At 32.6% G+C, this 12571-nt stretch overlaps 1 protein-coding gene across 1 annotated transcript in view; it reads left to right on the top strand.

Annotated features, from left to right (window-relative positions):
- Positions 1-2902, top strand: part of LOC115212281 (rab3 GTPase-activating protein catalytic subunit) — a 36835-nt gene extending 33933 nt beyond the window's left edge. Inside the window, exon 24 of the mRNA XM_029781123.2 lies at positions 622-2902. Within this exon, the coding sequence (XP_029636983.1) occupies positions 622-873 (252 nt within the window). The 3' untranslated portion in view covers positions 874-2902. The remainder of the gene's footprint in view (positions 1-621) is intronic.
- Positions 2903-12571: the final 9669 nt, after the last annotated feature.

The raw sequence follows: 12571 nt of genomic DNA, 5'->3' as shown, positions 1-12571 counted from the left end.
ATCTTTCTGCTATCTTGTTATTAACATGTTAGAAACACTGACTACTGTGCAACTGATGAAAACACAGGCTTGCACATTTCATGGAAATCAAACCAATGAATGAGCTGCAATGTGGTTACAAACTTGCTAAAAATAGCTACCAAATTTCTCTTGAATCACCTTGATCAGGGTTGATATGGGGCCTAAGCAACAACAATATAATGATTTGGTTGCTACTCATAGAAGATCTAGTGATCTCCACTACCTAACCTAATGTATTCTCAAGAGTAGTACTGGGACAGATTTATCTCATTCTCTTTATGCTATAAAACTGTATCAGCCTGAAAAGCACATATACTTTTAATACTGCCTTCTTTATGGAAGGCAGTAGGTAACAGTAAGTGGCAATAAAGATGAGACTGGCTCTATTTAGTAATTGATACTATGAGATTATCAATTTTGGAGGCTAAACAATAATCTTATGGTGTCAAAAGTAATTTTGATTAAGATGACAACGATAATAGTAATGCTCATGATTATGTTAATGAGTTCTTTTGTTATGCAATCTTGTTAAAAAATCATGTAAGTAGTGAAAATAAAATGCTTAATATTAATTTTTTTCTCTGATCTCAAAAATTTCAGGCAGCCCATCTTATTTTAGAAGATGAATCATCTGAAGACCAACCAAATGGCAATGCTGAAGCTGAGAAGTACAAACCTCCAAGTACAGTGCCTGACTTTCCTGAACCAAGTGGGAGGGAATACATCCTCCGTACCATAGTTCCTCGGCCTGCTCCCTATTCTCGACCTCTTCCTCAGAGGATGTACTGTGTATTGGTGGATGGAGATTATCGTTTAGCTGGTGCTTACACCTCTGATACACTTTTTGAATGAACACCATCTCAATCTCTTTAAAAAAATATTAAAAAAAATAAAAGAAAAAAAAAGAAAGGGAGGAAAAACAAATGAAAATCTTGTCACAAATTCTTCCTTTTGTTGATATCTTACTTTAAAATGAAAGCAAATAATTATTAAATGAAGCAAGATCTTCCTTTTGTTAAAGATGATAGCAACATATTATTTCTACAGCTCAATGTTAGATACAAAAAGTGCTCCTCCCTCTATTCTCCCACTTCATTCTGTGATTATTTTCAAACCCAACTGAGAATGTAAAAGAACATTTTTATTTTGATAAATACCTTTTTCTTTTTTTTGCTAAAATTGATTTTTTGACACAACCACATATTTTTTTAAATGCTCTGATATACATTCTTGTTAGTGCTAAAGAGATTTATGCATACACTTGCATACACACACACATACACACAAAATTTACATGTATGTAGGTCAATGAGTTTAAGCCTTGCTATAGACTACAGATATTGGTGTCATGTTCTTTGAAAAGATATACAAGTCTATTTGCTTTAGTTTGCTTGAATCTTCCTTGTCTTTCTCTGCCTACCTATCTATTTACTACATAAAGGCAGGTTCTACTTCATTGTATTAAAAATGGTAACAAATTGTAATAATTGCTTCAATAAAAGTCCCTCCCCCACACTTTTGCTAGCATTGCAAAATAAAAAAAAATGTTATATAGAAAGCTAACACATAAACACATATTGGCATGTGTTTATGTGGGAGTTTACACACACATAAATGTGTGTATATATATATATATATATATATATATATATATATACACACACATTTTTGGAGGTTAAACAAATGACTGGAAAACTTGTCAACTAATTAAACAGTCATATTTCCTAACAGTGTACATCATTAGTATGTCAGTTGGATGTAAAGCACTTCCTACACTAGGAGATAATAGAATTGTTTACAGACTCTCCGCTTGTCACCTTAAATATACCTTATGGAAAAGGCTGTATCTTAACTACACAGGTATTTGTGTGTATACATATATATGTAATAGATGATGTTTTTTGATGTATAAATGATGAGTAGTGTTGAGTGCAAGTATTAGAGTTTATATAGGTTTTAAGGTTGCTGATTTCCAGTGTAGCATTTAGATTCTGACTGAGACCTAGTTTCAGTTTATGGTTGTTGTCTCAGCTGTCATTAATGCTGTTGAATAAGATACTGATATCACAGTGTCTCATTGTTATTCTCCCTCTGTATAAGTGCTATTGAGGATTTGCAATCAGTGTAACAAATCAATATTATTGCTGTTTTTTGTTATTGAAATGTATGGAAGTTTTACTCAAAGTCATATTGCTCATTAATCTTTCTATCTCTCTCTATATATATATGTGCATTTTTGTATGTGCATGCATACATACACTCAGACACATTTTTTATAAAACTGAAGCTGAGAGCTTGTCTCGCGCCCTGAGTTTTATACTACTGTGCTCTTCAGATGAAACATTGAAAATCATAGTAGTGTATTGAGCACTCCTTTCTCATTTATCTGACATTAAGCAATGTGTGTGTGTGTGTGTATATATATATAGAGAGAGAGAGAGAAAGAGAGAGATGCATACACACATGTATCTCAAATATAGAATGCCCTTGCAAAGTGGAGTATGGTTCTATGCTTGAAGCTTCCAAGATGTGAACATGAATCATATATCTTATATGAATTATATGTTGTGTTGTGGCTCTATGCTATGAAGCTGAGTTTAATTCTATCAGACTTCACTTCTGTTGCAATGCTAGAAGGGGAGCCAGAAAACTATGTGGCAAACAAATGTTATACAGATACATGAATAGTATCTGTACTGTTGTCTGTTTTATCTATTCATAAAGAAAATAGTCCTGTTTTTGAATGTCTGCTCAATTATCTGCTCAATTTAGATTTAAAATAAGAGCAAATGCTTGCTCAATTTGTTTATAACAACATAATATTGCTCAACTTTGATACTAATTAATAATTATCCACCTATGATATTAATAGTGTATTGGTTTGTGAACCAACCATAGGTCTACACATACAAAAAAAAAGTTGCTCAGTTTTATTGCCTGCACTTGACTTCATTAGCAGAATCAAAGCTTTGAAGTGAAAATTTGGATTAATAATTTCACATAAAGATCTTGTGTGAGTATATGTGAGGGGTTTGGACTGTATATGTATGAATAATATACATAAGTGTGTGTGTATATACATACATACATACATGTAGGCATATACGCTTACATATATACACAATGTGTATGCATATTCACACACACACACGTGTAATATACAAATATGGATACACACACAAACATCTGTATATTGATATATGTTTATGTATATAAATATGTAGATATATAAATGTATATACACATGTATATGTGTATATATACATATGTATGTCTATATATGTATTGTATAAATATGCATATGTATGTGTGTATATACATAGGTATATGCTAATATATATGAATGTGTATGTATATATATATATATATATAAATATATGTGTGTGTGCACACGTTATACATATATGTATATATATATGCATGGCTATAAATTTTCACATTTATCATAAATATTAGACAAAATATTAATGTCTACAGTATTCTTTAAGGGAATGTCTTAGGTATATAAAAAATGTATTCTGTTTGTGCAGAGATCTGGCATTTTCTTGAGACTGTATATCAGAGTTGATTATATTTTCTATCTGCACCAAATTTGCTGTTTTTTTCTTGTCTTGTGATACAAAAAATAGCATGTAATAATACATTTAATTCTGGCGTAGCTATGAGAGTTATTAGCTGGAATATTGGTAATGGTGATGGTACATGCTGCTATTTCTTTTAATCTTCTAAAGCAATTTCTTTTGGCTTCCATTTCAACCTTTTTTATCTTGTACTTTTGCAGCCTTTGTCTTTCTTTTCACTACACATTGTCAAAAATGGTGATGAGGGTTTGTTGGTAGTCTCATGCTGAACTGGTAACCAGAAATCTTTCGTTTGCTCACTCATATTTATTAATTGTTGTTGTTTAGCTTTGAACAGATCTATAATGAAAGCTGTTCAAGCTCTGACCACCCCATCTTGACATTTTATTGTTTTCATGTCTAGATTATCCTGGATACAGGTCTTATTTTAACATGGTAGAGTGTAATTTGAGGGAAGATTTGCTTGCTATTTCTTACAGGCTGATTACCAAATAGATGTCCTCATTTTTGTGTGGGTGAGTGGGCTTCAAATATTTACTAGTTTATATTGCAAAAGGAACAACTTAGAAAATTGCAATCAGGTATAGTTACTTTCTTGATATCACAATAAACATTTGAGATTAATGAGGTTAACTTTTAAGAGTTGCTGCTCTACTACTAGGATTATTTTGTTCCTTTTCCATCTATTTTCAAAAATAAATATTAAAAAGTTTGGTGTCTTCTTAAATGATGTTAAGATAATGCTTCCACAATGTAATTGGTATCAGTTTAAACAAACCGTCTCAAATCAAGTCACTTGCGAATTAAGGACAACCCTGGTGTGTGTGTGTGTGTGTGTGTGTGTGTGCTTGCTTGCTATTTGTGATGTATTATATAGCATATTGATTAAATATTTTAGTTTCAGTAAAAGTAAATAGATTTAATGCTATGATATAATTAGTTTGATTGTTGATTAGTTGTTTATAGGAAAAACTCTTAATGCAAGTTCATGTAACAGTATTGTTAATATTTGAGGCTGTCCTTTCAATCAAAATGTTGTTATTTTTCTAAACATGATTTTAAATTAAGTAAAAAAGAAACTAAAAATATTTTTAAATGATTACATTCAGTATTTTTTTCTCTCTATCTTGGATATTTTTCCTGCTCACTGATCACAGGGAAGAGAGTGAGGATTAAATAATCAGAAATCAAAACTAAGAAAAACAAAAAAAAGTTATAATATGCTTCATATTCTATAGATGGAATAGTAAATAAACATCCAACCAATGGTTGCTTTTTCTCTTTTTTTTTTTATTGAAAGTTATGGAGTAAACATCTATATGCAGGGTGGTAATTCATGATTTCTAATGTGTGTGCTATGTTTGGAAGTTTCTTTTGTAAATAAATTGGAAACATCAAGTTATAGGCCACAATTTATACATTAGTAGAGCTAGAGTAGATGTTCACAAGCTGTGAAGAAGTTGTATAAGGCTTGTATATGGTTGCCTTCTATATAATTATATATCTGGTGCTCTGTGTGTTAAACAATCTACAAATCTGAGGTATATCTATTATATCTGCCTATCATATCTGTCTATCTATCTATCTATCTATCTTATCTATCTATCTATCTATCTATCTATCTATCTATCTATCTATCTATCTATCTATCTATCTATCTATCTATCTATCTATCATGTCTGTCTGTCTGTCTGTCTGTCTGTCTATCTATCCTGTCTGTCTATCTATCTATCTATCCTGTCTGTCTATCTATCTATCTATCATATCTATCTGTTTATCATGTCTATCATATCTATTATATCTATCTGTCTGTATCATATCATGTCTGTCTGTCTACCATATCTGTCTATCATATCTATCTTCTATCTATCTATTATATCTGTCTATCAATCTAGTATTATATGTTTATATACGCAGATTATAACATACAAATATTCATGTATTATATCTCTCTATATATTTTAATATTTTGTTTAGTCATTGTGAGACTAACAACTTCAATATACATATGCTTCAGAATGAAGTTTTAGATGAGTATAGAGCGGTAATAAGAAAATGAGGTGACAAAGAAAAAAAAACAGTTATCTTATGAGCTTCATTAGCTTATAGCTGTTACTGCTCTAAGATGCAGTGGACTCATAGTTGAGTACTTGAATAATACTCTATAGCTTCATTGGAGCCTTTAACAGGACTTCAAGGTTCTGATGAAGCTATAGGGTATTATTCAGGTACTTGACTATGAGTCCACTGAATCTTATTGCAGAAACATCTGTAAACTAATGAAGTTCATAACAATTGATTTTTTTTCCTTTCTCATTTCATTTCCTATTCACGTATATATAATTATGTTCTCTGTGTGTGTGTGTGTGTATATATATATATATAATTTTTTTTTTGAAGTTGATCCTCTACTATATGTATCAAGTACTCCTCTCTTATATGTTCAACTTAAAGCAGCTGAGATATATATATATCTCACTCAATATACCACTGTGGTGTAACTTAGTCACACTATCTATAAATCCAGCACTGTGACGCAACTTAGTCACACCATTCATGAATCCTATTAGCAAATTCTATTTGCATTTTTATGTTATTTTTTTTTTTACACACTTGCCTCTGCGTACATGGATTTGCCTCCACCTTTATCCCTCCATACATGTTTATTAACATGAAACTTGTCTCTGTTTTAAAGTACCGTATCTATTTTGGTGGGATGAAATATCCAGTGTAGGTTTACCAGTTTACGTATAAATAAAACATTAAATTCAGTTAGGATTTAAATTATTTCTATTTTTTAATGCTATTCATTGTGTTGCAAACCCTCTCCATCTCTACAAATGATAAAATGATTATTACTCAGTGTTTATTTCAAAATTATGTAAATAAAATTCTTGTTTCTCTTATTTTCAAAACTTTATTTTTTGTCTTTTTTTTTTTCTTAAAAAAAATGTTCTGATTTAAACCCAAATCAAGATTTGATCTTGGAAACTTGTGAACAATATTCACACTCTAAGTACTTAGTCTTTTTATTTCTTCCATTCTGACATGGTAGGGTGTTGTTTGTAGGATATTTGGTTGCAATTTTTAGCATGTTGAGTGACCTTGTAGAGGATCCCTCCTAAGCATGTTTATTTTTATAGTTTAGGCATCAGATATGATCAGTGCTGATGAGAGCTTGCAGCATGCTCTCTGAAACATGTATGACTGATAGGATAGCCTTTCAGCATCCACATATGCAGGAATGATGTTGATGGAGAAAAGAAATGGGAATTTTAAAAAGAGATGGGTAGGAAGGCCTGGGGTTTGACTATTACAGAACCTCAGAGATATTACTTTCAAAATTTGGTAGAAGGCCAGTAATTTCAGAGACTGGGGTAAGTTGATTACAATTCCAGTGCTCAACTGGTACTTATTTTATCAACTCTGAAAGAATGAAACGCAAAGTTGACCTCAGAGAATTTTGAACTCGGATCATAAAGGCAGATGAAATGCCACCAGCACAGTAACAATTCTGCCGGCTTGCCACTTTAGAGAGGCAATATATAGAGGAGAGGAATCAAATGTCTTGAATGGGACATATATGAGAGAGAGAGAGAAGAAATTTCAGGTGTGGAAGCAAGGCCTGGAACCTAATTAATTTAGCAAAGACCAAAGTCCTAGTAAGCAGACAGACAAATCACAAATCTCTTCAGGGAGATGGCCTACTTGATATATAAGAAACTCCATATCCAGTGCAAGATTTGAACACATAAGAGCTGTAGTGGTATGATATAAAGGTTTACAAAGAAAATAGACTTTGTGTGTGGCAAATGTGCAGGTACAATAAGCACTAAAAATGCACAGGCAATAGACTTTTTCAAATGCTCAGCGGGATCCTTAGGAGTAGTAGATATCTTCTGTTACCTAGGTAACCAAGTTAGCCGTGGAGGAGAAAGTTCTGAAAGTGGAGTTGCTAGAATAAGAATGGGCTAGGCAAAGTTCAGAGAGCTTCTACCTCTGTTGGTAACTAAGGGCCTCTCTCTTAGAGTGAAAGGCTGATTGTATGAGGTCTAGTACATACAGCTATGCTACATGACTGTAACATGGGCTATGACTAGAGGATTTGTGAAGGCTTGAAAGAAATGAAGCTAGCTTACTCAGCTGGATGGGTAAATGTCAGTGAGCACACATGACAGTGTAAATGATTTAAGAGGAAAACTGGATATAAGAGGCATAAAATGCTGTATGCAAGAGAGAAGACTGCACTGGTTTGATCATGTGATGCATATAGATGAGGACAGATACTTAAAGAAGAGCTGATCTTTAATTGCGGAGGGAACCTGTGGAAAGGGTAGACTCAGGAAGATGTGGGACAAAGTGGTGAGAAAGGATCTTCAAACACTGGGCCTCAGTGACGAAATGACAATGGACCAGGAGTTATGGTGATTTGCTGTACTTGAGAAAACATGTCAAGCTAAGTAAAATCACAGTCATCTGTACATACAGGCATGTTCTTTGCAGGTGCCAGTGCCATGTAAAATGCTCTTGTGCCAGTGCTGCGTAGTTGCATCCATGTTGTTCGCATGTAAAAAGCACCTAGCACACTCTGTAAAGTGGTTGGCTGAAACAGACAATTGGAGTCTGGCCAGCTCCTGTCAAACCGTCCAACCTATGCCAGCATGAAAACAGTCATTGAATGATGATGATGATTATATATATATATATATATAGGGAGAGTTTACGAAAAAAAAATAAAAGACGAAGACAGGGACACAGAAAAAACAAGGAGAGAAAAAAGATCAATATATATATATATATAACAAAGAAATGAGATCCAAATGGGCATGGTAAAAATAGTTAGTTAATAAAATCTTACCATAATGCAAATTAATTTTACTATTGATTTTCATATTGAGATTGTGTTCCTACGGACTTTTTAAAAAAAAAACACAAAAAGCAAAAAGCAAAACAAAAAACCTACAAGAAAACAACATAGAACAAGCAACACAATCATCTTTATACATGAAAATAAACAATTTCTAAACATACATGGTACAATATAGATACACAAAATCATTTCCAGAGGAATACATTTGGGAATTAATAAGAATTGTAATATCATAGGAGTATGTTCCTACTACAAAAGATATTGACTACTGTGGTGGATTGAGCATTACTAGGAGGATGAAGGACAATATTTACTATTGTAGCAAGATTCAAAACCGATTTGTTGAATTATGAAGTTTAAGTCATGGTATAGTATAACCTTGTTCACGTGAGAGGTTTAGTTATTAACCAATCAGCAGCCAGAAATCACATGAAAGATCAATCTAGATCCTTCTGGAATATCTCAGTACAAGGGTTGCATAAAGGCTTATTTTCAGTGCCAACTTTTAGAGTGCATGGTAACCTGTGGACCTGCTACATACTCTCTCTTGCCATTTGTAAGTAATTTTCATGACTGTCTGCTCAACTTAGATATGCCGATTTAGTTGGTAAATGAATCTACTGTGTATATTTCCTTCTGTTTTGACAAATCTCAGTACAGAGCTTTTGTAACCAACTATTTATGAACATTACTGAATTCCTTCAATTGTGTTGACCTGCAGGGGAACTTTATAATTCATGACCAATCTCAATATTACACGTGCAGGGAAATAAAAGTTATTAAATGTTTGCTTGGTTTTATATTATTCACATTCAGCCTCATATGCATATTCATCTATGCAACATTATCTTTTATCTCACTATCATGAATATCAGCTTGAGGGATGAAGAACTTATCCAAAAATGTATGCTGTTTAAGATGCATCATCTCTTTGTACAGCTCAGTATAGGAACTGAGCTCATTGTAAACTCCTCTAGTAACTTTTATGTTATATTCACAATTAGGATCATTATCAGTAAAAATCTACAGATATAAAACCCAACCCATAATTTCTGTAGCCAATTCAAGCAGTGTACTTCTGTAGTCTCACCTGTATTCTCAGCTTGTTCTTTTTCCAGCATTGGCACCTTATTAGATAAACTTTCTTTCTGGGACACTAGCAGCTCAATCACATCATCCTTTATGATTTCTTCAAATCCTACATCCTTTGTAAGTGTTATAATAATCTTTCTGAATTTGATGTAGACTTTGCTTGAGGAAAACTTGTAATGTCACTATTCCATGTACTATTCAAAGTTGAAGATTTCTTATCCACAGCATCCATTATGTTGAATTTTTTCCAGAAATCTCTAACTGTAAGATTATTTTCCCTGTCAATTGCTTCCATAAGTTGTTTGAAAGTTCTCATATAATATGCCTTGAAGTTAGCTACCACACTTTGATCTGTTGGTTGGAGCAAAGAATTTGTATTCTTAGGGATATATTCTACTCTCACATTATCAGTAAGGTCATCTAAGTTTGCTGGGTGGCTTGGTGCAGTTTCTAAAAGAAGGCTCATCAGGTTTTATTGACAATCTATCCCTTGCGCTTCTAACTTAAAACATACACACACACAGACATGTGCTGGCATACATGTTGATATCTGTTGTAGCCAGTTGGATTCAAAAGTTGATGGGTTGATAGTAAGGATGATGTAGGTTGCATTGGTTTAGATGTTAGTGATGGTGGGCGGGTATTGTTGTAATGGTTATATTCTTGCTAACTGTATTGCTGTGACTGTTTAGTCTCAAGTCAACCCACATAGATCTAAGATCAAAAACATTTCATTTAACTTTTAAAATACACTTGGACACCACAGTACATGATTTGGCGAAATGCGTAGCCGTATTTCTTCTGCCATTACGTTGTGAGTTCAAATTCCGCCGAGGTCGACTTTGCCTTTCATCCTTTCGGGGTTGATAAATTAAGTACCAGTTATGCACTGGGGTCGATGTAATTGACTTAATCCGTTTATCTGTCCTTGTTTCTCTCCTCTGTGTTTAGCCCCTTGTGGGCAATTTAGAAATATATTTTAAATGAATTTGCTTATCTAGTTCATATATTACTGTTGCTGTTGGTGATTGTGTTTGGGTTGATGGCAGAAACACACATGCACCTACACATACATGCATGTACTTATACGTATATACATATGTGTATACCCACACACACACTCACGCACACACACACACACACACTTTATGTACATTATACATAATATATATACATGTGCATCTATGTGTGTAATGTGATGATAGTTTTTCAACTCATTAACTATATAATTTGATCTTAACTAAAACACAAGTGGCCATTGAGCTAGGAAGAAAGTGGAGTTTTAAACTGTTAATTTAAAACTATGCAATATGAGTTTCTGTAAGTATGAAATTACAGGTCGTACCCTAAAATTAATGGTCATAAGTTACAATTTCTGTAAGCACTAAATCCCATGACTTGAGTTAACTGTAATATGGAGGATGCCAGCATATATATGCAACAAGAACTCTATAATCTAGAAACTCCTAAACAAATATTGCTTTTACCAGAATTAGAATTCCTACAAAGGACAACCATGCAGTGTCAATACATAATATATACAAAAAAATAAAATAAATTAAAATGCATCATAAACCAAGAAACCTTAAACAAGTTTAACCCTACAGGAACAAGAATTTCAATGAAAGATAATTTAGAAGCATGAGAAGACAACATACAAAAAGTTCACAGTCAACAAGTACATTAATAATTTACATCCACCATCAGCTGCCTCACAGATTCATTATGGTTTTGACACTTAGGCAGTACCATTCAATCTAGCAGTGTCCACAGTGTTAAAGCTATAAATATTACCTGGGAATTAATGGATGAGAAGCAGGGGCCAAACATCATGTCTATGATGTCTACGTTTTCTTATTGCTACAAAGCACAAACACAAATATTAAATCTCATTTATAAATCATCAGATACATATAGCTACAAAGTACAGAAATTTTAAAAAATAAATATAGAAAATATAAATATCATTAAAATAGACATTGAGACTCCAAGAATTATAAAACTTAATCATAGAACATTGAAACAAACTACCAGACTTATTCCACACATTTTAAAACATAGTTGAAAACGTGTGTTGCCAATATATAAAATGGAAAATCTACAGCAATCACTAAGTTGTTCAATAAAACCTAGTCAAATGAAGATAAATCTGCTAATAAAGTGCTACAGTTATCACCAATCTGTCAATTCTTAATTTGTTTAATCTGATGAGATAGCTGTGTTCCACAGCCCATGAAACCTTAAGTGACTCAAACTATTATCAAAATTATAATATAGATACACACACACACATATATACATATACACAATACATATATATATATACACACATATAATCATATATATATATACATATATATATATAATATATATATATATATATATATATATATATATACATACATACATATGTTTATATATAAACTAGCAGTATCGCCTGGCGTTGCTCGGGTTTGTAAGGGAAATAACTATAAAGCATTTTTAGAGAGTTATAGCCAAAAAATAGCAAAAAATGCATTAAAAATGGAAAAAATATGATGGTAAATTTTTTTTTTAAATCGTTGACTCATCGTAGACATTTTTAGAGAGTTACTTCCCTTATATTAAAAAAATAAGCATTAAAATGGAAAAAATGATGGTAAATTATTTTTAAAATCGTAGACTCATGCTAATACCCAGAAGGGCTCGATATGAATCACGACTATAAGATACCCAGTTTTGGTTAAACTGCACCGCAAAATGTGGGAGTACTTAGGAATCTAAATCGGAGTAGACAGACACACAACCTTACTTTTATATATAAAGATATACACATACAATCATATATATATATACACACATCTCCATGTGTCAGAAGGAACAGTCAGAAATGTTGCCCATGAAGACATCAGATATAAGTCTTATATGATGAGGAAAGGTCAATTTGTCAGAAAAAGCAAAAGAAAATCACTACATCGGATCTAAAAGGCTCTTAAACAAACTGAGAAATCCAGCAGAAGAAGATTTG

This window comes from Octopus sinensis, linkage group LG1, assembly GCF_006345805.1.
Source record: "Octopus sinensis linkage group LG1, ASM634580v1, whole genome shotgun sequence".
Taxonomy (NCBI): Eukaryota; Metazoa; Mollusca; class Cephalopoda; order Octopoda; family Octopodidae; genus Octopus; species Octopus sinensis.
Note: the sequence above shows the minus strand (reverse complement) of the source record. Positions and strands in the feature narration are given on the sequence as shown.